Below are 25,776 nucleotides of genomic sequence, written 5' to 3'. Positions count from 1 at the left end.
TATGTCTATTTCAACCCAGCAAAAGAAGTAACTAAAACATAAGCCAGAAAATGTCACCCCTTTATTCAAATCCTCCAGTGGCACCCTACATGTCTCAGAGTAAATCAAGGCCAAACTAACATTCTCAGTATTCCTTGAACATTCCAGCTATACTCCTGCCTTGGGGTCTTTGTCTGGAACTCTGTCCGCAGCTACCCTTACAGTTGGTTCCCACACCCACTTCATAATACTTAAATCAGCTGTGGCCTTCTCAGTGGACTTGTACTGACCACCCTATTTGTGCACCCACTAGTTTCCATTTCATAACCCTTGTTTATTTCCCTTTCTTGCTGTATTTTTATCTAGAGTACTTAAACAATTTGATACTACCATATATTATATATATGTGTGTGTGTGTTTATTTTCTGCCCCCCCCAAATCACACTCTGATACACGCCAGTCTCCTTGTGTACTTTCACCCACTTCTGCTGCAGCAGCATTTACACTGTGAAGATCAATAGCTTCTTTTCCCAGGAGACAAAATAGCTGTTCCACTTCTTTGTACAAGTTGCTATATCATACACACATCCACGTGCGAACATATTACAGAAGCATATACATATATGTGTGTATTACAAAACATACTTTGTAATTGAATATCGAGTTTCCTTTTAGCCTTAGAATGAATCTGTTTCTACAGAAATGAAGAAACTTTATGTGGAAATGGGAACTCAACTCCTGTGCTGCTGGTAAACACGGGTGTAAGTGGAAACTGGGCATCTCATGGCTTGGGATCTCACCTTGCCTTACTACTAATGTTTCTGTGAACAAACGCAATCCATTTAACCTGTGGACTCCACTGGCTCCTCTGAAATAAAGGGGTAGGAGTAAGGGCTTATCTAATCCTAAATTTTATGTTGAAGTATTTTATTTTTTTATTTTGTCTCCTCAGCCTCTAATATAAAAAGAAAAAGAAATAAAAAAATGTCTGAGTGCCATTTCAGGATGCCTCTTTATTTACTGAAAGTAGGGACATAACTTTTAAAAATCAGCAAAATAAAGTAATTGAGGTAAGTAAATTGGTTTCTTGAGATGCTCTATGTATGCATGTTAAAGTATGCAGACAATACAGAAGCAAACTCGACACTGTTCTTTCAAAGGATCTTTACGTTCAACACAGGTCTACAATTCTCACGGGAAGACGCATTTTGGAAATCAGAAATTTTGATTTTTTAAAAGTAAAACAGTACATATATATTATAAAACCATGAGTGGTGTCTGAGGCAGCCCCTGCTTGCACACACTTCAATATTTCTGCAAAGCAATGCAATGAATTAACTGAGATATGCAACCACTTAAAACAGCCTGTCTTCAGCTCACACCAGATTTTGCCACAAAATAGATCTGGTCAGTTCAGATTCGGCCACCAAATGAGTGGCAAAAACAAAACAAAAAAAACCTCTCAGTTTTTCAATGCTACATGGATTTCGGAGTTGCAGATAAGGAATTCTGTTTCAGTTTTAGTTGTCACTGATTAACCTGAAAACAGCTATTATAAACTTATTTGAAAATTCTTTACCTCCTCCACACATAGCATCGCAATCTTCCCAACTGGTGTGTGTCCACATGAAAAGAGGCTCGGGGGCTTTTGAGCTTTGGTTCTCTGGAAGAGGGTCAGATGGGATGGTATATTCATAGTGGAGACCATAATTCTGATCTTGAAATAGCAGCACCTTTAATATATAAAATCAACCAAGGCATTGGGTCAAATGAGAGCATTTTCAATCTGAAGAATAAAACTAAGGCTACCGATGGCCTAAAATGGGTATTACACAGGGCGGGGCGAGTGGGTATTCCCCTAATATGTAGAAAGGTGGCATCATGGCTTACATGTTGAAACTGCCGTGCTTTTGAAAAGATTGGAGCTCTGGACTTACCTCTGAGCTAAAGACTTCATGAGGAAAGCCCACTTGAGTGTCATGGTTCTTTCAAGTCAATGGACGCGTCTGGTTCCCAAAGTATGGTACATGTGTGAGACAACTTTAGGGGGCACAAGTATGTGTGTCCTCCTGAGCTTTCAGACCTGACCAATAGTCCGATATAAAATGTAGCCTTTCCATTCACATGAACGGGAAAGGGGGAGAGGAAGTCCCTGGAGCAAAGGAGGATGAGGACAGAAGCATTTGGGAACCATTCTACTCCATAAGGTCTGAGAACTTCCAAGCCAAGTGATAAGACCACAATTTCATTCGAGATATGAATTCAGTTAATGTTTATCTTTGGCAAGGTTACTGATTTTCCACTGATAGAAAAGAAGGTTTCCTTTGAAAATAGATTTATATGAAAAATGAACATTTCAATAAATAGTAACGACTGTATAGCTGTGCTCAGATATGTAAATAGTTCAAGTAACCATGAAGGATTATGGAATAACTAAACGAATTTTGTCCCCACTGGTCCACAGTGCCAAACTTTGAACCTGGATTATGATGGACACTTACACATACTTTAAAATGGAAGAATGAATGAATGAGAATATTAGCTTCTTTATAAAAACATATGCAAAGAATATGTCAAATAACTCCATGAGATCTATCACTTCTATGTATCTGTGATACATAAAAGCATATATATCTAAATTTTAAAATTGTGCTAAATTATTACAGAACTTTGTTCAATATTTAACCTGTATCAAAGTACTTATAGTGATATGTAATTTCCCAGAGTTTCCATGGGGTAACAGTTAAATGAGCCCAAGTTGAAGGGTTTGAATCTTTCTGTTAAATATCCTTTACTTCCTTTTTTCAAGGTTCTGTTTAACATATCAACAGAATTATTAAGATTTATATTTAATGTGTGGTCTGGGAACTTGTGTGATGACTATAAACCAACTATATCAATAATAAAAATAATAGTTTTTAAGTTCACGCTTGCATAACATGCTGCTTACTTAATCTGGGTACATCACAGTGGTTATTTTGGCTTTAAATATTTCATTTGATGTTGCCAATTAAAGGAACTTTCAGCAAAATGAGTTTTTTAAAAAAAGGATAGATTGACTTACCTTATTTATCGTCATAACCAGATTATTATATATCTTTCAAACTGAAGAAATGGACATATAAACAACAGCTATTTGCCAACTTATTTAATTAAATGAATATGTGCCTATTTTTTTCTAATAAGCTACCTTTTCATTGATATAATTTTAGATTGCCTTTGAATATGTAGTGGCATTTAAAATAAAGACATTGGCTACAGAACCATTAGTTCTTTCTTAAACCGTTTGAATTTGGCAGCATTCTTTGTAAGAAGGAAAGTGTGACCGTGTTACAGTAAAGGGGCACAGCATGGCAGAAGGTATTGCCTTTCAAAATCCAGCACTGGTTTTCAATCTGCAATACTCATTAGAGGGAAAATATCTTAGAAGTGCAGTTTCCCTTGGATTACTGAATAAATCCAGGTCGCATAGATGCCTCCTTTTAGACACAGTTCACTGACTTTAATTATTGTTCATGCTTCCAGGAAAAACCTTAGTAATTAGCAGTCAGATTACAGATCCTGCAGCAAGGAAATTCCCACTGCCCAACTCTAAGATCCCACATATACTGTTTTAAGATTTTGAATTAGAGGTTGAATAACAGAACTCTGGTCTCATTCCTTCACAATAATTTTGATTACATTCCTGTAAGGCAGGCAATCTGATGGAGCTGTCTGCAACCCAATCCTTAAAAACATATTTGCTGTTGAAAATGTTGTTTTTAAAAATGATCCAATCATGGAGGGTACCAGGTCATACATTTGTTTAATTTTTATTTCCTCTCTGTCTCTAGATTGCACAGGACCCAGAGTGGAATTTCCAATTCAAATAAAGAATAGAATCCAAAGGATTTATGGGAAGACGCGCAAAATAATTAGTCAAAGTATATGTGTATTTATGATTTAAGGCTGTTTGGTATAAAGAACTTAAATCTAAGCTTTATAGCAGGAAAGGCAGCACAAAAGTATGATTAGCACTTGGTTTATTAACAGTTAAGTCCTTCATTGGGGGAAACTGTGCACATTACCCAACCTTTCTAAGCCTTAGCTGTTTTAAAGTATAATACATTTACCATGGGATTGTTGTGCAGACTGAATGCTGTGATGAATGTTAGGTACTTTGGACAGTGTCTGACTCTTAATGCTCAAAATGGTAGTTTTTTGCTTCATATCCTGTCATTTACTATCTAGTAAAAACTATCATAATTCTTTCAGGAATCAAGTAATCAAATGGAAAAACACAATGGATAATAGGGAGCACAGTGCTCAACAAATGGTAGTAGTCTATTATTATTATTATTATTGGATATTATTAAGTTTTGGAACAGAACACCCACACAATACTCATTTTGTGCCTGCTGATGAAATGTAATGATTACAGATACATCAAACCTTGCTTTTTAAACTGTTGTCCATGGACCAGTGGCAGTGCCATTACTGAGATACGGTTAGAAGCACAAGTCTTGGGCTCTAGTGCAGATCAAATGAATCAGAAAGTGCTTGTTAACAAGATTCCCCAGGATTTCCAGGCATATTAAAATAGGAGAAGCACTACTCTGATTGTCCAGTGTGTGATTCAAATCTCTGGTTCAGGTTAGACTGACAACGCCGACGTCTCCGGTTGAAGACTAATGCAAGGGAGATTGTGTAGAGTATGAAATAATGAGGCATAACACATTCCAGATACACAGCTGATTGTCTTTTAGAGTTGTTTTTACGTGTGGACTTAGAGCGGTTGAAGTGTTGGTACTTTAGACTTGTTTTGCCCTCAGGATGAAAAACAGACCAGCTGCATGGTCAGTTCTCCAGCTGCTCTGCCACCCACACCGAGTGCAGTGATCAAGGTCAAAAGGGCACGTGAAGCTGCCACGAGTGTGGACACAGGGTCTGTGGTCCTGTTTCCTCAGCTCTAAATGCTGTCTTGTCTCATACCCTGTCACTTACCACCTAAGTAAAGAAGCTTATCACCCCAAACACTCAGCTTGTCATAATTCTTACAGGAATCAATTAATCTAATGGAAAAATAAAAACCGGTAATTGGGAGCATGCTTAGCTCTATTTAGCAAATCATTTTCCCCACGGTAAATAACATCTCATAAAAGGCATTGTATGCAGATTCAATGCTGATATTACAGATGCATGAAATGCTATGTTTTGCCATATTACAGCATTTTGTTTTCAGCCGTCCAACCACTGCTAGTAAATGTATGCCTTTAGGAAAAATGGGGCTTCCGTTTCCTGGTAGTTCTGTACTTGGAATCTGTGAATTCTCTAAAGCACCTTATTACTTTTCTAATAATTACTGTTCTTAGACATCATGATTTAAAACATCCACTTTTTTTTAACTCCTAAAAATTACCTCTTAAATGGTCTTAAAAAAATCTATCTGACAATTGAGACTTGGAAAAGATTACAGAAGGCACTGGAGGCATGTCATTTGCCATTGGAAGTTGATCATGTAATTTTATCATTGACCCCCTCGTACCAGGACATGTAAAGGTGCTGTAGTAGGACCTTTGGCAGAAATCTTCTCCCAGAGGCCTCGTCGCACGTAATGAACGGTCGTTCCTGCTAAATTGAATGCTCCAGAGTGTTCGATCTTCCAGTCACTATTAATAGACTGCTTGCCAGCATCTCGGAGTGCTATAAAAAGGTGCAAACATATTGGGAGTGTAAGCAAGTCAGTATCATCGATCAAGATCCAGTTCATATATTGTGCTAAAAGTGTTTCATTCATTTCTAAACTGATGGGCCAACACGCGGTGATGTAAAACATGAGGCAAGTGTTCTTAGGAAAACATCTGCGGTGATCTCTGCCTCTACATCAAATCAAATCGCATGAGCTCTCCTTATTCCCTGAAGCTGTCCACAAATACATAGCCACATCTATCTTTGCTTGCTCTGACACTTGGAACTTAATCACTCAATCCTTAATGCATTATTATTTTAAGGCTGGTGTGACTATCTCATCTATCTAATGTACTTATAAATAATATGGGGGTGGACACTACATACTGCACAGGCACTGCGTCTCCTCTGCCACCCAGGAAAGTATGTGTTTAAGGAAGGGCCATTAAACAACATATTAACCATGTGATCAAAATGACAGCATTACACGCATTTTAAAATAAATAAAGATGTGGTTGGTTTTAAAAACAGAATTCATGACCCTTTAACATCTCCAGTTTGATATTCACTGCAAAGGACAATGGACGATAAGGCTACTTTTCACCTATAAATGCTACCATTTATATGTGATTTTACAGAATAACTTTGTTTACCTTGATTTTTTTTTTACCTGATCTCTGGTACTACTTAAAATTCATGACACGGAAGTGAAATGTCATAATCACCATTTTAAATTAGAGATCCATTTGTATTATTCCTACAAATTATTTTATTTATTATTGAAACTTTTAGATTGCCCTGTATAATCAAATTCCCTTCCAAAAAGACAGTTACATGAAGATTCATTGGATACTTTTATGGCAAAATTCCATGAAGATGCTTAACTTAAGGTAAGTCATGCCAAAAGCATTAATCAATGTTAAATTGATTTAAAAAAATAACAATTTTGGGTAAAAGCTAAAGAATTTCCCTGTATTTATCAGGGAAATTTAAATACATTAGATAAATTCCCTGAATTTAGGGAATTTAATGTATTTAAATTATCTGAGAGATGTTTATGGACTAGATTTATCCTGTGGTTAGTGTGATCCCTTTTTTCTCTGTATTTCGATGCAAATACAAGGCATGATTATAAAGGAATAATTACTAACATAAAACATTAGAAAATTCTCTAACACACTTCTAACAAAAATCCTTAAAAACCCAAACCTCTTAGAGTGGTTTAAACTCCAGAAAATGGCATACACATGTACCTATGAAAACTCCCAATGTCTCTGTTTAACAGCAACCCTGTATGAAGAATCAGTACTTCAGGTATGTGACATTTCTTGGCTTTGTTTTTATTTTATATCCATTAACTTTAAAAAATATGATTTTAGAAATCCTGCTCATGACGTGAAGGAATAACTGCAGCTGCATGATCTGTCCCACCAGAAGCAACCAGAACACTGAACACGGCATGAAACGACTGTCCTCAGATATTGCACAACCGACAAGAGAGCTGTGGTCCCTCTGAGAAGAAGAACTTACAGAACCCCTACAATTACCTTGGCTTTCTGCCTAAAGATATTCCAAATCCCACCCCAAGGAGACACACCAAGCAGAGCATGGGTTGTCTCAGTGAGATGTGTGCTCAAAGAAGCTTAGGCAGCTGGAATCTGTAGTGTGGAGTCCTTAGGACGAGGAAATTGCCGAGAAAGATATCCAGAAAACTGCAAAGGAGCCTTTTTAAGCCTGTGGCTGAACACTAGCTAAAAATAAGTAGGGTGCAGATCCCTAAGGCTGGGTAGAGAACAAGTATCTGGGGACATTAAACTGTAGAAGTCCTGGAGCTCAGATAATTTGGGAGACATGTTACTTCTCTGCAGTCAGAGTGGAGAGAGCTTACTGAATGTGCAGATTCTTCAGAGGGGACCCCGGAAAGGCCACATCTTAGAGAGAAGCTAAATAGGTACTAGAGTGAAAGCTACTCTCAACTCACTTAGAAGGAAAAACTTTTAAAAGTCTCAAGAGGATCAAGCTGATGACACGCAACACTCACTAAAGATAAACAAAGCCCTGCCACTCAACAATGTCATAGTAACAGTATCCTGTATCCAACCCCAAATTATTGAATATTAAGAAGTCCAGAAATGTGACCCGTAACGAGGGGGACAGTCATTCAATAAAATCAGACTCGGAAGTGACAGTGATGATGGGACTAGCAAAAAAAAGAGTTTAAAACAGCTAGTACCGGTATGATCAGTATGCAGAAGGACTTAAGAAAAATATGAAATACTGAAGAGATGCGAAAATTAGGAAAAATAAGCACATCAAATTTCTCAGAATAAAAGAATACAACATTTGAAACAGCAAATTCCGTAGATGGGTTTAAGAGCAGATTAACCCTTGCAATGAAAGATCAATGAACTCGAACACAAGATAATGGAAGCTATCTAGCTGGGACTCAGAGAGAAGAAAGGCTGGGAAAAAAGATAAAAAGCAGCAGGGACAAGTGGGATAATAACTGGAACTGGAAGCCAGGAAGGTTGATGGGAGGATGGGAGAAGAAAAATTATTTGACTATATAATGCTGACCTTTTCCCCCAAACTTGATGAAAACTCTAAACCACATATCTCGAAAGTGAAACTTGAAACCCAAGCAGGGTAAGTGATAAGAAAACCATACTAAGTGACATCGTAATCAAACTGCTGGAACCGAACGATGAGAAGCGAAATCTTAGAGGAGGCCAGAGAAAAGACACATGATACACAGGGGAAAAAAGATTTAACAATGCTCTGTATACATTATCATGAATAATGCAAGCCGGAAGACAATGAAATGATAAAATGGTAAAAACAAAACAAAGTGAAACAAAAGAAAACATCTAGAATTCTATATCCAGTGAATATATCCATCAAACATGAAACAAGAATAAATATATTTTCAGACAGACAAAACCTAAGAAATTTTTTACCAGCAGACTTGCTCTCCATGAAATGTTAAAAGATGCTTTTCAGACAGAAAACAATTCCAGATGGAAACATATGTCGACAAGGATGTATGAAGAATGCCAGGACTGGTAAATACGTAAAGAAATATAAAATATTTTTCCTCATTAAAAAATGCCTTACAATATAATTGACAATTTTAAGCAAAGTGATTACAATGTATACCTGTGTTTAAAACATCTGAAGAAATAAATGTACTTTAGAACAAAGGAGAGGAAGTAGGCAAGGGGAAATAACTGCTTTGTGGAACTCTCACCACATGTGAAGTACAATACAGCATGAAAGGAGGCTGTAATAAATTGAAACTGCATACTGAGACCTCAGTAATCACTAAAAATATGAAACAAGATTTAACTAATAAGCAAATGGAGTAGATAAAATGGAATACTAAAAAGTACTCATTCCAAAAGAATCCAAAGTGAGAGGAAAAAGAGAATAAAAAGATGGAACAAATAGAAAACGCAGACCCCAATATATCCATAACTAAAGTATGTTTAAAAAGACAAAAGGCACAGGTTGAAAGGCAAAGAATGTCAGGCTGGGAAACAGGCGAAGATCCACCCATGTACAGTTGACCAGAATGCACTTCAAATGTAGCGATGCTAAAAGTGAAAGGATGGAAAACAATGTTGCATGCAACACGAATCAGAACAAAGATGTATTGGTTATATTAATATCAGATTGCACAGACTTTATTCTCAGAAATAAAGAGAAACAATTTCATAATTATAGAAAGAGTAACTTATTAAGGAGACTTAACAATCCTAAATATTTAACAGAAAAATGTGTGGAGCAAAAGCTTGCCTAATTGAAACGATACATAGAAAACTCCATAATTTTTTGTTGGAAACCGCATTAATTCTTTTTCCATAACTGGTAAAACAAGAGGAAAATCAGTGAGAATACAGAAGTCTAGAAATAAATGAACCTGATATATATGGAAGACTACAGCTGACAACTGCAGGATACAATCCTTTCCAAGTACAAATATAATATTAACCCGAGTAAGCCATAGAAAAATAAGTCTCAGCTGAAATCGTGCTAGTTATCTTACCACCACAGGTTTAAACTAGTAACCAGTAACAAAATGTTTAATACAAAAATCTCATTCATTTTGAAATTAAATCATACATTTACAGAGAACCCATGGGCCAAAATAGAAATCACAAGGGAAATTCAAAAACATTTTAACTAAAAACATAACGTATAAAATTCATGGGATGCAGCTCAAGCAGTGCTTAGAAATAATTTTATAGCTTTAAATTGCCATACTGGGAAAAAAGGAAAAGAATGAAATCACTGATCCAAGTTTCTGCTCTAAGAAGATGGAATAAAAAGGGCAATTTAAGCCACAGTAAATCGGAGGAAGAAAACAATAAAGATACGAGTAGAAATCAGTTAGTTTAAAAATAGATGCAACTGATGATATCAAAAGTTGGTATTTGAACAGATAAAAACCTGAGTATGATTGGATAAGAAAAAAGGAAAGACACAAATTAATATCAGAAACAAGAGAGTGAATATTGCTATATATTTTATAGACATTAAAGTATGATTAGAGAATACTGTCGATAACGGTAAATCAATAAATTTGCAAGATAAGTGAAATGGATAAGTTCCTTCAAATAACTTATATTTTATATATAAATCCTCATACATACATACAAATATAAACATATGTATATATAAAGTTTTATATAAATATATAAGGTCATATATATCAGGCTATTCAACTGTTCTTTTGCTTTTCTGTCAGTTTTAGTACTTGATTATATATGTGTGTGTGTATATACACATATAAACATATTTAAAGACAGTAAGTTGGTTTGCTAAACCTTCCCTATAGAGAAAAAGTTATAACTTCTTGAACTCCATAGAATTTCTTGAGACCCGATTTGAAGGTATAATTCTTCAAAAAGGATTTTTCAGGGGCTAAGCCAATGCCAGTAAATTATTTGTTTTCTTGGGGGTTCTGGATCTCAAAATGAGGGTAAGTTGGCGCTACGAATGCTTAGGAAGGTTTGCTCTGGATGACAGATTCTCAGAGGGAGCTGATTTTCTACTGCCATCCAGTACCAAAATCAATAGACAAGACTTTTCTATTTTCTTTTGTAGTGCAAATGAATTTCTCTCTCTCCTCCATGCTGAGCACGTGACTCTCTGGAGTCTGTTTCATGCCAGGCTGGGTGTCCTATATCAGAGGACCCACTTTGTAAAGGCCTAGACTCTGCTTTCCGTGCACAGTGTCCCCGTGCTCTTAAATCACGAGCCGGGGGCATGAAAATCAGTCCAGTGCCCTAGACTCCTGCCATTTCTCACCTGCATTTTGCCATTTGAGGGTTCCTTAAATTCTTTCAAGTGCTGAAGTAAATTTTAAGTGTTTTTTTTTGTTTGTTTGTTTTTTTGTATTTTGTTCAGCATACATTGTTTTTAACGAGAGGTCTGTACACAGTAGGCTACATGCAAAACTGCCAGTGAGGTAAACTGACACATAGGATGTTTACACATTTTTCATAATCACAAGTCACAATGATTTTGTCAAGATAGAGCATATGGTCTATTTGAACTACTCTCTGTTTTAGGCTTTTGATAAATTATTAATAAATAATAAAGCCACATTCTTCAGGAAAGCAGATAATAACTACACATGGGGATACACGTCAAAGACAGAGTAATAAAAAAGAATAATTGTATATGGAGGGGATTGGATGTCTCCTATGAAATAATATATAGTTTGATGTAGACAAGTTAATTTGTTAAAGAATGATCAATTTGCCAAGGTTCTATTTTCCTTTCTTTCTGCTGAAGCCATTTTCAGATGAAGATTTCCAACAACTTCCTTCCATGTCTGAAAGAGCCTTTAGGAAATGTGATTTATGATATGTGTATCCTCTGCCAGGCATTTAGGCCTGAAAGCTAGGACTTTAATACTGTGTCATTTCTTTTCTCCCCAAAAGTACCCCTCTCCCATATGTCCAATCTCAATAAATGGCATTCCTATTTGGCCAGTGGCTTAAATTGGAAATGAGAAGTTATCCTTGAATCTTCATCCTCTCTCATCCCCCAACATCCATTTTTCAGAAAGTTCCATCCATTCAACTTCCTAGAAGTCTCTGGAAACCTGTGAGATTTTTCCATTCCTATTGTCCCTTCTGTTGTTAAGGCCAACTCCATTGCTTGATTGGACTGCAAGCTGGTCCCTTAGCTTCCATTCTTGTACCGTTCCACAAGTTCATCAAGATAAGTATATTTTTCCCTCGGGTAAGAAGCAAAGCTTAGTGGGTTTTTCAACAAACACAATAAGATATTAGTATTTTCAATGCTGATTTAGTCTTCAGGGTAGTATTCAGGACATTTAGAAGAACAGATGTTGTTTCTTTATAAAAGTAGAAGGCCCTGGTAACTTTAGACTCAAAGCTAAGTTTAAGGAGAAAAACAAAACAGAACAAAACAAGTTTAAGGAGAACTGATAATAATTAAGGGCAGGCACTTAGGACAGATTTGAATTCGAGCTTTACGTTGCATGGTCTTTCAATAACAAGACATCATTGGAGCTTTATATTTAGAGATCTGAGGCAGGGAAGGAAAATGGAATTTGGCAGAACTGGAGACAGCGATGGGAGAAGAAAACAATCATTTGACAATATGTACCCCACTGAGTTGATTCTGTGCAATAAACTGATCACATTAGTTAAAAAAGGAAAAGAAAAGAGGCAATTTGGGGGAAGTTTAAGGAAAATTTTGCTAACATTTAAATAAACGTACTTTAATATTAAAAGTGCTGTATGGAGGGCAACGATTCAAAACAAAAGAGCACAACAAAAAAGGCAAGGTAATCTAGGGTCTAAGAACTGGGTGGTGTGAGCAAACTGCTTGAGATGTGTGGCTTTGGATAAGTAATTTAAAGTCTTTGTTTCTCTGTTTCCTGATATTTAAAATAGGGATTATGGTAGTACCTACCCCACAGAGTTTGTTTAAAGATTTATTCAATGGCTATATCTATGTAATGCACTGATCCACGCTTATTGCTATTAAGTGTGAATTATTGACTCAGTTAATATTCACTCAAGTCTTTATTATTTCTCCTGTGCAGATATAGCATTGAATAAAACAATGGGATCCATACCTTCATGAATTGACAATGGAGACACAGAAGACAAGGGCAAGCATACAGACAAATACGGACACTCAGGCAGTGGTAAGTGATGTAAAGGAAAGAAAGCAGGGAATTGTGACGAAAGGGACGGACAGGAACCTCTGACAGGACTTGCTGTTGTAGAATGGTGAAGAAGGTGATGAATCAAGCAGCACTGAGAAAACGGCTGGATAGACGTTAACGACTGCGGGAGGCTGGATAATGGTGTCCCACAGGTACCCATTTCTCCATCTCTAGAAACTGTGAATATCACCTTATATGACAATTAGGATCTTGCAGATATATTTACATTAGGGACTTTGAGATGGGGAGATTGTCCTGATTATCAGCATGGCCCCTAAATGCAATCACATGTATCCTTATAAGAAGGAAGCCAGGGAGATCTAAACAGACACAGAGGAGAAGGCAATGTGATCACAGAGCCAGAGATTGGAGTGATGTGGCCACAAGTAAAGGAATGCAAGCAGCCACAAGACGCTGGAAGGAACAAGGGGCAGCTTCTGTGCCAGAGCCTCCAGAGGCAACATGGTTCTGCAGATACCTTGATTTCAGCAGACTGCAACTAACTCTGGACTTCTGAGCCATGAAATAATAAACCTTCTATTGTTTTAAGCCACCGAGTTTGTTACAGAAGCTATAGGACACAAACAGAGGGACATTTACTGTAGTCAGGAGGACTAAACAGGTTTCAGCATGGGCTGGAAATACAAGTCTTGATTTGGATTTATTATTTCTGAGGTACCAATGAGGCATTTGATAATTCACATCCAATTAACATGTAAAGTCATGGAGTTATTGGGGAGAGAAGAAAGAAGAGAAGGCCTGAGCCCTATGTATGGGAACATCTGGAGACCATGAAGATATTAGGGATCCAACAGAAGGGACCAGTCAGGGCACCCAGTGAGACAGGGGAGTCCAGACTCACAGAAGCCAAAAAAACAAAGTGTTCAATGATGTAAGAAGTGGTCATAGGTTTTGAAACCTCTTTACAGGCCAAGTAACAAACGACCATTAGATTTTTCAATATGGAGAGCATTAACCAACCTTAAAAAAAAGGCAGTCACTCTAGAAGAGGGAGATAGAAAACAAGATTGGGTTGGTTGAAGGAACAGGAGAGTGTGGAACTGGAGATGGTATGTGGATTTTCCACTCGTAAAATTGCCTGGTTTATTTAGTCACATTTATTAGGCTACTGAAAAGGCAGAGGGACAATCTAGAACCTTGTAGAATTTGATAAAATCCCATTGGAGACATCCATATCCCTTTCAGCTTGGAAAAAAGAAAATGTATATCCAAGTGTTACAACCATTTGTCTGCTATTGAATGAATGTACTGAAATCATCCCTATTTTCCCCAGAATCTTCAAAAACTAGTAGAGATCTAATCTGAATTTGGAAATCTGGGTTGTTTCACTTGCACATAAAATGCATTTAAAAGCCAAATTAGGTAAAACTAGATAAAAAGTGTCTCACATGACAAAGGGTTTCTACTACTGCCTTCTTTCCTCAAATTCTCCTGCTCCCAGAAAGCAAATCTTAATGAAGAAAATACGGCAATCTTAGCATAGACCATTCTCACTGTTGTAAAGTAGAAACAATCAAGTAAGATTGACTTATTCTGCATATGTGAATGTTTTCCTTATTTGGACATTATTACTCATTTGACAAGGAACAATGAGGACATTTTGCAAGAAAAAAAACAAAAAGGCTTTCTGTAAAGAGAATATAAACATCATGTTTAAATTCTGGGAGACTATTTAGTCTTCTGCCTGGCTTAATCATATTAGATCCTTCTATCTACGGATACGGTGACTGTAAAAAGTCATTTCATGTAATTTAATTGGATTGCAGTTTTAATACATAAGCAATGTGTACTTTGACACCTTAGTGGGTTTTTTCATACATTTAGAAGTCATTAGTCAACCCAACCAAAATGCTAAAAGATAGTTTTCATAAGCAATACATACAAAGTTTAAAAACCATCAATGAGGTTTAATTTTTTTTTAAACAGCAGAAGAACTTGTGGAAGCAATTTGTACTCCTCAAAAAAACTAATATAGAAGACCAGATTGTTTTTGTTCCTGGGAAGTCCCTGGGAGAGAAGAAAAGGAATTCCTACTTGATATGACAGGAAAGGCTTCCTGGGCAATTCAAACATGTAACTAGAAACAGATCAGCTTCCTTATCGTGATAAAGCTGCCAAGGCGGGCAGCGGGCTTAGGGCTCGGTTAGCTGTGAGTTTGCAGCGCAGGTTACCTAGATAGCTATGTGCTGGTTTTTCCTCCACAACTTTGATTCGTGTTGCTCCTGCAGGAATCACCAGCACTTCTACATAACCTGCAAGAATCAAGAAAAAATGAAATGAATCTTGAGTTCTGATAAGAGGATAAGAGGCTTTTTCTTGATTAACCTTCCTTTTGTTTTTTCTTAAAACTGTTTCTCTTAGTGTTGATGTTTGCTAGATTTTTTTTACTACCTGTGGGGAAAAAAATACATCTTACATATGAAAGCTGTCCTGATTGAAATTTCTTGGAAAAGATGCTGAGTCTCTACAGTACTATTCAGGGCAGACAGGAAATGATATTTTATGTCAAATAGCTGACTAGTATTTCAGAATTGAAAGCAGAGAAAAAGCACACGGGGGCAGCCCAGTTATAAACACAGTGGTCTTAGACCAGAGGAAATAACCAAAAGTTTCTGCATCAGAGCTGCTTTAAGTTAGAAAGTGTGGAGAAGGAAATGTGGCTGAGCGAATACAGCTGGCCTGAGACCGGTCTCTGGAGTAGCTCAGTATAGGATAAGAAAGACAACGCATTCCCTGGAGGAGATTAGCAAAAGGCTTTGAAAATAAGCAGGAGACAAGTAAGTGTAAGGTCACCCTGAGCAATTCAGTGTCACCTTTGAAGGTGTCAGACAGCTGGAAGCAAAACATAATTAGGTGTTTTTTCAGGAAAGGGTAGCTAGGATAGTAAAACTGGAAGTGAAATAACATGATAAGATAAGGCGGAATCAAGAAGAGAGAGTACGCAGAAAAGTTAGAAGATTGCAATTAGCGTAGTGATAGAACAGGTTCCTGCCTCTGGCTAAACAGTTATGCTTTTAAAATCTTATCACAAAATATTAGCAAATGGAACCCAACAATGTAGAAAAGGAATCATACAACATGACCAAGTCAGATTTGCAAGGTGGATTTAACATCTGAAAGTCAATTAATTTAATTCAACATACACTAAGTAAAAAAAATTTAGCATCTGACAAAATCCAATTTATTCATGCTAAAAAAGAAAAAAAAAATCAAAAACCTGTCAGCAAACTAGGAACAGAGGGAAATTTTCTCAACATGTTAAAGAACATATACAAAAATCCTAGTTAACATATTTAATTATGAGAAACTAGATGTTTTTCCCACAAGGTCAGGAACAAGAAAAGGATGTCTCCTCTTACCTCCTACTCATTTTATTGGAAATACTAACTTGATAAGAAAAGGAAAATTAATATTGGGAAGAATTAAAACTGCCTCTGCATGCAGATGATAGAGAGAATTGAATTGACCCCCCCCCCCCCAAAATGCTGGAACTAATATGTGACCTCAGCTAGATCACAGGATACAGGGTTAATATATAATAGTCAATTGCTTTGCTATATACCGGCAGTGACAATTCACACTTGAAATTAAAAACACAACACCAATTGCATTAGCACAAAAAGAGAAAAGTATAAGACTAAGAAAATATTTATAAGATCTATATGAAGAAATCTATAAAATTCTGATGAAAGTCAAAGAAGATCTAAAATGAGGAGATATTCCAGGTTCATGGATAGGAAGATTCAATATTACTCAGAAGTCAACTCTTCCAAACTTGGTATATAGATTAAATGCAATTTCAGTCAAAATCCCAGCAAGCTGTCTTGAGGTTATCAACATTTTTTTTTTTTTCAAGTTTACCTGGAAAGTCAAAAGACCCAGAATAGATAACAATGTAAGACCAAAGAAGACAGTCAGAGGGTGACACTACCTGACTTCACGACGGGCTATAAAGGTGCTGTGGTTAATAAGTGTGGTATCAGCAAAAGATTAGAAAAATAGACCAATGGAACAGAGTAGAGAACCCAGAAAAAGATCCACACAAACGAAGCCAACTGATATTTGACAAGGGAACAAAGATAATTCAATCAAGAAAAGACAATCTTTTCAATAAATGGTGCTGGAACAACCGACCATCCACATACAAAAACAAAAAAAAAAAAAGGAAGCACCTTGATACAGTCCATATGCCTGTCCCCAAATCAATTCAGAATGGATTGTAGACCTACACGACAAAATGAATCGTAATGCTTCCAAAAGATAACACATGAGAAAATCTGGGTGTCCCTGTGTTTGGCAATGACTTAAGTACAACCCCAAAAGCACAATCCATGAAAAACGAATGACCCAATTTAAAAATAGGAGAAAGAGCTGAACAGACACCCCACCCAATAAGTATACAGATGGCAAATAAGCATATGAAAAGATACTCAAACTCATATACCATTAGTGAATTGTAAATAAAAACTAGATACCACTACATACCTATTAGAGTAGACAAAAACCCAAAACACTGATGACACCAAATGCTGACAAAGATGTGCAGCAACAGGAACTCTCATTCATTTCTGGTGGGAATGCAAGATGGCACAGCCACTTTGGAAGATAACTTTATAGTCTTCCAAATTCATAATAACAATAATAAGCTAAAATAGGCTTACCACATGATCCAGCTGTTGAGTGCCAAGGCATATACCCAAAGGAGTCAGAAGCTTATATCCACTCAAAAACCTGGGCATGAATGTTTATTCCTAATTGCCCCAAACTGGAAGCAACCAAGATGCTCTTTCAGAAGGGAATGGATAAACAAACTGTAGCATATCCATTTGATGGAATATTATTCAGTGATAAAAAGAAATGAGCTATCAAGCCATGAAAAAACAGGTGTGAACTTGAAATTTTTAAGTGAAAGAAGCCAGTCTGAAAAGGATGCATAGTGTATGATTTCAATTATATGACATTGTAGAAAGGTAAAACGAGTTCAGGGAGGGTGGGGAGAGGGGGGATGAGCAGTGGAGCACAGGGCACTTTTAGGACAATGAAACGACTCTGTATGATACCATATTGCTGGATACATGATATTAGCATTTGTCAAAACCCATAGACTGTACAGGCAGACTGAATTCTGTGTAAACTATTGACGTTAGTTACTAAAATTGTATCAGTACTGGCTCTTCAATTGTTAACAAATGTACCACAATAATGTGGGATGTAAATAATAAGGGAAAACTATGTGCCTGTGTAGGGATCAGGGATGGAAACTCTACAGTTTCTGTGCATTTTCTCTGCAAACCTAAACCTACTCTCAAAGTAAAACTCATAAAAATGTTATTTAAATAATTTATAATATTTTTCTTGGTATTTCTGTTTAGATTCACATATCTGATAAAGCCTAATATTTTCAAAGTTACTTAGAAAAGTCAAATAGCTGTTTCCAGGGTTGTTTCCTGTTGCTTAGTTGTTCAGATTCCTGAAAATGTTTACACTTTTTTGGTATATACCAAAAGGTAGCACACACCCCATCTGGTGGCAGTGGTTGGAAATTAGGGGCATGTGCCTTTAGAATCATAATTCCCACTCAAGAACACTGCTTATTCAATTTAATCACTTTCAGTAACACCAACCATAAAAACACTCTCCTTTTGTTACATGACCAAAGTAGGCGGCAGTGAAACTGTTAACCAATGCTTAGTGCCTATTTGTACGGAGAAATAAGTTAGGATGATCTCTGCTTTTGATAAGATTATTATCTAATTGGATATATAGTTTATTGTCAAGTATAAATATACTATCAATATGAGTTAACTAAAATGGCAAGAGTTATATTACAATATAATATGTGCCAAATGAAAGTGAATTCCCTACTAAAGAATATAGACCAGTGCTTTTCAAACTGCTGAGCCTTGCCTGATCACATCATACACACACACACACGTGCGCGCGCGCACACACACACACACACACACACACACACACACACACCTGCCCCTATAGGGTCACTGCTGTTTTTTCTTCCAGAGGTGTGGCTTTTCCCTTTTAAACAGTCATATACATTTTTCACATTTGAGAAACACAAGCATCAGCAGTAACTGCTATTCAGAGGAGACAGCAATTCCCATATTCAGTGGAAGCTTTAGAGAGAAGTAAATAAATGATCTGAAAAATGGGTAGGATTTGGGTACACAGAGAAAAAGGATGAGCTCACTGTATGTAAAGTACAGTAAGGGGGCAGTGGTATTTTTTTTTTTTTTAGTAGCACATGAATAAAATAGTTCTGACAGAAGGAGAGGATATAAGAAGATGGCTCCATTGAAGAGGGTTTAAATGCACGCCCAGTGGACTGCGTTTATCAGTTCTAAGGCAAGGAGCTCGGTAGTTAGATTCTCTCTGGGGGACGCTTTCCCTAACAGCAATATGCAGGCTGCACGGGGGATGAGGATGGCAGCAATTAGGAGGCTGATGTGGAAACCCAGGAGTGGTAGCGGCTACAGCAGAAAATCCTGAAGGCACCAGTGAAAAAACAAATATACTGATCTCAGTGCCTGAAAGAAAGTGGGGAAATCAACACTGAAAACAATGCTTTGTTATTACTTAAGTGAGAACAGGTGTATCATTTATGGGAAAATGCAAGGGAGGAATAGTTTGGGTGATTACTTGACAATGTGGTGAAAATTTGATGAGTTCAGTTTTGGACTTTTCTTGAATGGAATGGTGTAACACACCAGTGAAGGCATCCAGGAAGAGCACTGGACTATCTGCAGCTCCAGACGACAGCCAGGCTCTTGATGGCTTCTCAAGGCATCCTTAGAGATCTGGTAGTTTACATTATGAGAGTAACTTTAGAAAATTGAAAGAGAAGACAAGGACTAACCCTTGAAGGCTACGACAGTCAGTAACCGAGAGGTTGAAAATAAATCAGAGTTCCCGGGTCAAGATGGCAGCTTAACAATGTGTGCATTTTAGTTCGTCCTCCAGAACAACTACTAAATAACCAGAAACAGTACAGAACAGCTCCCGGAGCCACGACAGTGACCAGACACACAGCGTACCCCAGTCTGGACCAGCTGGACCGGCTGTGAGCACCCCCCCAAACCGTGAGTTCCCAAAGCTGTGGCAGCCAGCGCCCCTCCCCGACAGGCCGCTTCCCAGAGGGGAAAGGAAAGGACTTTACCAGCAGCAGGGACTGGGCACAATCAAACGCCAATTGTGGAACTAATTAACAAATTCTGACTACTAAAAATAGGCCCCCAGCTTAGGTGAACCTGATCAAAGTGGAGGTTGCTCATTTTTGCCCCGGTGCCAAGGGGGCAGGACTGACAGAAAAAGGGGGGGAAAAAAAAGAAGGAAACAGAGGTTTTTGTGGCTGTGTATCTAGAAAGGCTTGACTGCCTCTGGATACAGTGGCAGGACTTTTCAGGCTGCAACTGCCCCAGGCATAGGCAGAAGTGAGCTCTTTTGGGGGCTTGTCTGGAGCCTGTGCCTTCCCCAGGGGAGGGGTGAAGCCCAACTCAGGTGGAATCCCTCCATCAAGGAATTCAGACACCAGGGCTTGGTAATTTGAAGCCATTAAAACCAGCCTACAACCTCTCCTCTGTCTCCACCACGCTCCCAGCAGGGAGAGTCTGCCAAAGTTAAAGGCACCGCATCATCTTTTGCTGGTGGGACCTGCAGTCAGACAAGCGCCACACACTGGGCAGGATAAGAAAAACAGAGTCCAGAGACTTCACAGGAAAGTCTTTCAACCTGCTGGGTCTCACCCTCAGGGAAAACCGACGCAGATGACTCTTTCCTCCTGATAGGAGCCAGTTTGGTCTGGGAAAATCTGGCTGGGGTCTATAATATCTAAGTAGACCCTCCTAAGTGTGTGCGGGGGGGGGGGGGGGGAGGCACCACATAAGCAGGGCAAGAAACAAGAAAACAAGAACTGAAAAATTCTCCTCTGTTAAACAAAACTTAAGCTAAACGTCCAGATAAAGCTGAACGGAATGTCAAAGAACAGATAGACAACAAATTCATCCAGCAAGAAAACCCTAGATAAAAGAAGTGAAAGCAATCTTCAGAATAAACTAATTAAGGTAATTAAATGCCTAGACCCCAGCAAAAAATAACAAATCACACTAGGAAAATTGAAGATATGGCCCAGTCAAAGGAACAAACCAACAATTCAAATGACATACAGGAGCTGAAACAATTAATTCAGAATGTACGAACAGACATGGAAAACCTCATCAAAAACCAAATCAATGAATTGAGGGAGGATATAAAGAAGGCAAGGAAAGAACAAAAAGAAGAAACTGAAAGTCTGAAAAAACAAATCACAGAACTTATGGGAATGAAAGACACATTAGAAGAGATGAAAAAAAACAATGGAAACCTACAATGGTAGAATTCGAGAGAGAGAACATAGGATTTCAAAACTGGAGGACGGAACATCTGAAATCCAAGAAGGAACAGAAACTATAGGAAAAAAAATGGAAAAATATGATCAGGGACTCAGGGAATTGAAAGACAATATGAAGTGCATGAATATACGTGTTGTGGGTGTCCCAGAAGGAGAAGAGAAGGGAAAAAGAGGAGAAAAACTAATGGAGGAAATTATCACTGAAAATTTTCCAACTCTTATGAAAGACTTAAAATTACAGATCCAAGACGTGCAGCGTACCCCAAAGAGAATAGATCCAAATAGACATACTCCAAGACATTTAATAATCAGAATGTCAGAGGTCAAAGAGAAGGAGAGAATCTTGAAAGCAGCAAGAGAAAAGCAATCCATAACATACAAGGGAAGCCCAATAAGACTATGCTCAGATTTCTCAGCAGAAACCATGGGGGCTAGAAGACAGTGGGATAATATATTTAAATTATTAAAAGAGAAAAACTGCCAACCAAGAATTCTATATCCAGCAAAACTGTCCTTCAAAAATGAGGGAGAAATGAAAATAAATCAGGAGAGAAGACAAAGGAGGGCTCATCACCAGAGGAGGAGGGGGTCTGGCCTATTTTGATCTTCTGGGGTTTTGTGGATCACACTGTTTCAAGAACAGTCGCTGTTTGACTGTGTCAGAAGCTATAGAGACACAGAAGAGAAGGCTGACTAAGAAGAGTCCACTGGATTTGACAATCAGGAGATGATTGTAAATCTCCAAGCAACTTACTTCAGTAAAATGCTCAAAGAAGTTAACTTTCAGGATGTTAAAAAAGAAGAGGAGATTCTGAAAAGAGAGGTAGTATGCAGAAACATCTAACAGAATTCACAGGAATTTTGTTCATTGAAGTAATAGTTATATTTAAACTTATCATTTCATCTGGAGCAACTCTCAATTATATTTTAAACTAGAATGGCTGTGAGTACAGATGCGCCAGCCTGAGATTAATAAAGAAAGAAAGGAAGAAAACATTAAACAATGAAATAATGAAGAGAGAAAGTCGATGGCTGTGGATTTGATCTTATTTAGTGAATAAGCTATCTGACACATTTGAGAATATACATTTTTTAAGAGGTGGCTATGAGTGGCTTCCATCTAGCTTAGAAGTGGATGTCAGTAAAAAATTTACCCTCATGTTGGACAATTTGTTTTGTATGCAGGAAAGTCACATTACAGAATCACAGCCCCATTCTTAATCAGCCATCTTAAAATGCCAATAGCAATTATCACCATCCTTGTGTAATAATGATAAATGTCATATTTTGAACAACTTCATGTGCTAGTCAATATTCTAGGTACTTTACATTATTGCATTTAACCAGAATGAAAACGTCTAAGGTAGATATGAGATTTCTTGTCTGATGAGAAAATAAAGGTGGAAAAAGACAGAAAACCTTTTTCAAGACTGCATTATCAGGAATTAGGTGGCCCAAGCTTTGGCTTCGGATCAGTCTGATTCCACCATATGGTTCCCGCCAAGACCCTCAGCTAATATTTCATAAACTAGAATAGATGCCTCTCCCGCTGCTGCGGGCAACAACAGAAACTCTGGGAGCATGTTCTCTTTACACAGGGTCAGTATCCTCATCTTCTTATACCAGAAATAATACATTTTATGCCCAGCTTATTTTTTGTATACATATAGCATATATAGAGAGACAGTTCCACAGTTCCACAACTGGCCAAAGACACAATTTACTTTCATTACCTTAAAAAAATTTCCCTATCTAGGCAAACTTTAATGAAAAAACATGATAAATGAGCTAAAGACAATTTTAAAAACACACCATCTCTTAAGTTTATCTTCCATCTTCAACAAAAACGAAGCAACAAACTCTAAATAGAGCAAAAGGACCAAAAACGTTCATTTACGCCTGCACACGTGCTCCTCATGCAAAAGCGGTGTGTACAGCCGGCTCAACCTAAGAAGGCGGCAGTTCCTTCAAGAGATTCTAGGAAGCCCATAAATGTCAGGGATGATATATTCTCAAGAGGAACGACTACAACATTCCTAAAGTTACAAGTAGGTGGAGTCCATGATAGAATTAGGAAGTCAGGCAGATTTTTTAAAGTTCTTCAAAATACAATGTTTTATGATGAACTAAATAAACAAGTGTTAATGAACCAAGCATTGTGCTAGTCATTGGGAGAATAATGTTGACCCAAAAGAGTGATGGTAATTTTCCTCAGTGAGCTTGAAGTCCATTGGGGAAGGCAGAAAATGCATGTAAAAGTACAGATGTGACTGGAGGACACCATACGGCCACAAATCTGGTAACCATCACAGCACTAACCAGTCATAGAGGTCACTCGGGGAACACTTTCTAAGGGAGGGACATTTGAGCTGAGACCTAAGTGATGTCGAGAAATAAACCAGGCAGAGCTAAGGGGAAGCTGACAGCACTACATGTGCAAATGCAAGGTGCTCGGAGGGCGCCCGGTCAGTTTGAAGACTTATAAGAAATCTGGATGGTCGCAGCTAAGAAAAGGAAGGCAATCTTGGGATGAGATGAAGCTAGAGAGATACACCAAACAGGACGTTGCAGGGCAAATGAAGAATTCTGGTCTTTTTCCTGTGAGTAATGTGAAACTAGTGAAGAGATGTAAAGATGAAAGTTACATTATTAGTCTCTGGTGTTAGAAGTACCTTAGACACTTCAGATATTTTCTACAGAGCAGACGCTGTTAAAATAAGTTATCCACAGTCAACAAATAAAAGTAGAAATTAAAGTGCAATAAAAATAGAAAGGGTTTGAAGTAAAAATCAAGGTTTAAATGCAGTCAGAATGGAAAGCTTCACCGATTGATGGTATTTCCATTTTCTATGTTACTGATAAAAAGAAAATGTGATTACAGTGAAAAATACCAGCGCTGAACATGCATCAGTGTTTTCAGTGAGCCATTTCCATGCATGCTAAATAACTACTCAAGAGTATGATACAATTTCTTCTATCCTTAAATTTCTTCTCGTTCAGTTTGAACTTTTGCACTATAAAAGCATCTTCCATCACAATCATACTGAAAGCTTATTATAATTGCATTCCTCAGTTGAAAGTCTGGGAGCCTGTTATAGCTAAGTATGCCTTTTCGAAATGAGTGCTGGCAGATTTTGACTTGTGGGACTTGTCACCTATTTTCACAACTTTGGAGAGTTTGAGATCTTGATCTGCAATTTACTCTGGGATGTGGTTATTTTTAGGCTCCAAGATCTTTACGCTCACTTATCTTTTATTCTACTGGGGCCTCACCACAGGTTATATTCAAACTTGAGAAGGCAGTGCCTAATTTTTCTTTTCTGAAGGACTCTTATAGAGCATGAACATGGGTTTCTGATCTTTCAAACATAAATGACTTGTTCCTTCCATTGAAATGAATTTAGTTTGGACTTCGGATTTTGGTATTCCTTTTGAATAAGAAAGAAGCATAAGTAGGAGTAAGTTCATATAAACATATAATTTATGTATATAATAGTACTATGCTGATGCTGATGAAGATAGAAACATAAACACAAATAATTAAACAGATAAACATCTACACCCAGGGAAGAGACTAATGTGGACACAGAAGTCTTTGCTGGAGGACCAAACATACAGCATTTTCTGTATATAAAGCATATTTTGGGTCAATATACGTCAGGGTAGATAATACCACTTTTTGCTGTGAGTCATTTTCAAAATCATGCTACATAGATAATTCCATCCTCATATCTGCTGAGCATTAGCCCCAATCTATGAATGAGGAAGCACAATAAGAATTACTTCCTGCTACATCAGGAGTAGCATTCCCGGGTCTCACTCTTCTCTGTTACCCTTTCCACTACGCAATACTGCCATAGAGATTCTTATCAAAGTTTACTCCCTTCTAATTTAGTAAAAACATTAAGAAAAAAATAAAGAAAGGACAACTGAAAACCGAAGAGTAATATTCTCAACAGTTGTTTCAGGCTGTTACAAATCATTATTTTCTGCTAAATATCTTGCTTAGCACTGGGGAATAAGATCTGCAGAAATTTGATAACATGAACCAATGCAAATTAGATTTATCCCCTACTGCTCTAACTTATTCAATGTGCAACAGATGACTTCATGTTTTCATTCCTGGGAAATGGGCTTGTTACAACTTTGGGCTCATGTCACACGTATTGTATATCATCATGAAAAATCACTCAGTACCCATTGCAAATATCTTCGGTAAAATCAAAACTGTGCTTTATGAATCAGGTTCAACGTAACCTTAGTTCCCAGAGATGGAGGATTATTAATCACAAAAAAAAAAATTACCTGCTCCTCGGGTGTGATTAAAATCCCCTTTAATGATTTTGCATGATTTTCCATTGCCATTGCATACACCACAATGGTCTTCCCTTGCAAGAGATCCTAGTAAACCATCACAGCCAACTTTCTGTAACAAAAGAATGACAGGACGTCAAAAGCCAAGGCTTTCTTTCTTGCTATGAATTTAGGACAAATCTAA

General features: G+C 37.5%; 1 protein-coding gene across 1 annotated transcript in view; it reads right to left on the bottom strand.

Annotated features, from left to right (window-relative positions):
• ADAMTS19 (ADAM metallopeptidase with thrombospondin type 1 motif 19) overlaps positions 1 to 25,776 on the bottom strand; it is a 253,116-nt gene that overhangs the window by 47,381 nt on the left and 179,959 nt on the right. The window contains exons 16-19 of the mRNA XM_077137955.1: positions 25,584 to 25,704; positions 15,049 to 15,129; positions 5,504 to 5,661; positions 1,559 to 1,712 (exon numbers count right to left, since the gene is read on the bottom strand). Coding sequence (XP_076994070.1) covers positions 1,559 to 1,712; positions 5,504 to 5,661; positions 15,049 to 15,129; positions 25,584 to 25,704 — 514 coding nt within the window. The remainder of the gene's footprint in view (positions 1 to 1,558; positions 1,713 to 5,503; positions 5,662 to 15,048; positions 15,130 to 25,583; positions 25,705 to 25,776) is intronic.

Source organism: Tamandua tetradactyla, chromosome 20, assembly GCF_023851605.1.
Source record: "Tamandua tetradactyla isolate mTamTet1 chromosome 20, mTamTet1.pri, whole genome shotgun sequence".
Lineage (NCBI taxonomy): Eukaryota > Metazoa > Chordata > Mammalia > Pilosa > Myrmecophagidae > Tamandua > Tamandua tetradactyla.
This window is presented reverse-complemented; position numbering and strand designations above follow the sequence as displayed.